The sequence below is a fragment of the Rhea americana genome, unplaced genomic scaffold, assembly GCF_003343005.1.
Source record: "Rhea americana isolate MKP2758 unplaced genomic scaffold, rheAme1 scaffold_172, whole genome shotgun sequence".
Classification (NCBI taxonomy): domain Eukaryota; kingdom Metazoa; phylum Chordata; class Aves; order Rheiformes; family Rheidae; genus Rhea; species Rhea americana.
In genome coordinates this window covers 1,743,044-1,744,436 of record NW_028185839.1, presented here as the reverse complement: position 1 = coordinate 1,744,436, position 1,393 = coordinate 1,743,044, and the positions used below count along the sequence as shown (strand labels likewise).

Here is a 1,393-nt window from a genome sequence, read left to right as displayed (position 1 = left end):
AAGGCTTAAAAAGAAGATTCCCCTCTTTATTAGCTTCTCCTTTTTCTCAGCTGTCATGCATTAGCATAGTCTGGAAAGACTGCTACAGCCCATCTCTTTCTAAGGTGCAAATTTTACCAATACGTCAGCTTCCCTGGACTGAGAAGATGTCTTCCTTGTACCATCTAAAGAGAAAGTTGCTGCAAAGAGCATATAAACGTCATCTTTTTCAGTTATCAGATGTTGCAGAGCTCTCACCATCTGTGCTATACAAGTCCAGCGTTCCTCCATCGCTCTTCTCCCATGGTGGCACGAGGTATAGGATGAAGGCAATTCTCCGACCTTCTAGCTCATCATCGTGGCACAGCAGGACATCTGCAATTACACAAATTTTACTACAGTAGTGCCTTTCTATCAGGTGCATGACTGTCTGATTTATTTCAGTGGCTGCTTCCTGGTTTTGCCCCCTGCAAGGACATAACAGGAAAAAAACATGCCAGATGTTACAGCTGTAACCCATTCCTGGGCTCACTACAATGACATTTTTAGCATCAGGTTTTGCAAGCTAAACTGTAGCATGTAAAACCTGAACACACAACCCTTTACATGGAAGCATGCGTTGAGGGAGTTGGACTGCAAAGGCTGGCTGAACGTCTCCAAAAAGGTGGGGGGCTTGCAACAACACTGGGCCCAGGTAAAGCTATCTGCAGCATGACTACAGCAATCATTTTTCCATAACTTGGACTCTGTTTCTTGTTTGAGACTCTGATCTGCTGGACAATAGCTTCTAGGACCTCCCAGGACTGGGAAAGGGTGGTGGTGAGCTTTGTAATCCGGTCTTCCACAGAAATCTAGTTTCTCGAACACCCAGGGAAGCTCTGGGGAAAGGGCTGCCTACTGACTGACCGGTGTATTCGTATTTAGCGCAGGACAGGTCGACGGTTGGCTCCAGGTCGATCTGGGTCACAGCAGAAAGCCACGCTCGGAGTTCTTCAGACAGCGCGTGCCTGCGAAGACAAGTACGAGGTGGTCGTCCCCCGAGCTGCAAGGCACGTCGGCAAGGGCGCGACGCGTGCAGCTACTGCCSTTATTGCCTCTCCTCCCCCTATTTAAACAGCTGGAGCTACTACTCCCGCCAGAGGCACCGTATTGCTGAACCGCCCGACGGCAGCCGGCCGCGAAAGGCCCCGCGCTCGGGGGGCGGCTCGCAGGAACCGAGCAGCGAGGGCCAAACGCGCGGTGCAGGAGGGGCAGCAGGAACCTCCCCGGCCCGGGCGGGAGGGGCGCCGCACCTCAGCGCGGCGACGTGGGGCTCCGGCCTCCCGCGCAGCTCCTCGGACTGCCGCGGCCCATGCAAGACAAGAAGGGACGGGGGTCAGCGGCGGCGGGGCGGCGCGGGCGGCGGGGCGCGGGC

The 1,393-nt window shown here is 54.7% G+C and overlaps 1 protein-coding gene across 1 annotated transcript in view; it reads right to left on the bottom strand.

Annotated features, from left to right (window-relative positions):
• Nucleotides 1-1,354, bottom strand: part of OGFOD1 (2-oxoglutarate and iron dependent oxygenase domain containing 1) — a gene marked incomplete at its 5' end in the record, with an annotated part of 8,250 nt that extends 6,896 nt beyond the window's left edge. The window contains 3 exons of the mRNA XM_085301123.1: nt 238-354; nt 886-986; nt 1,272-1,354. Coding sequence (XP_085157249.1) covers nt 238-354; nt 886-986; nt 1,272-1,354 — 301 coding nt within the window. The remainder of the gene's footprint in view (nt 1-237; nt 355-885; nt 987-1,271) is intronic.
• Nucleotides 1,355-1,393: the final 39 nt, after the last annotated feature.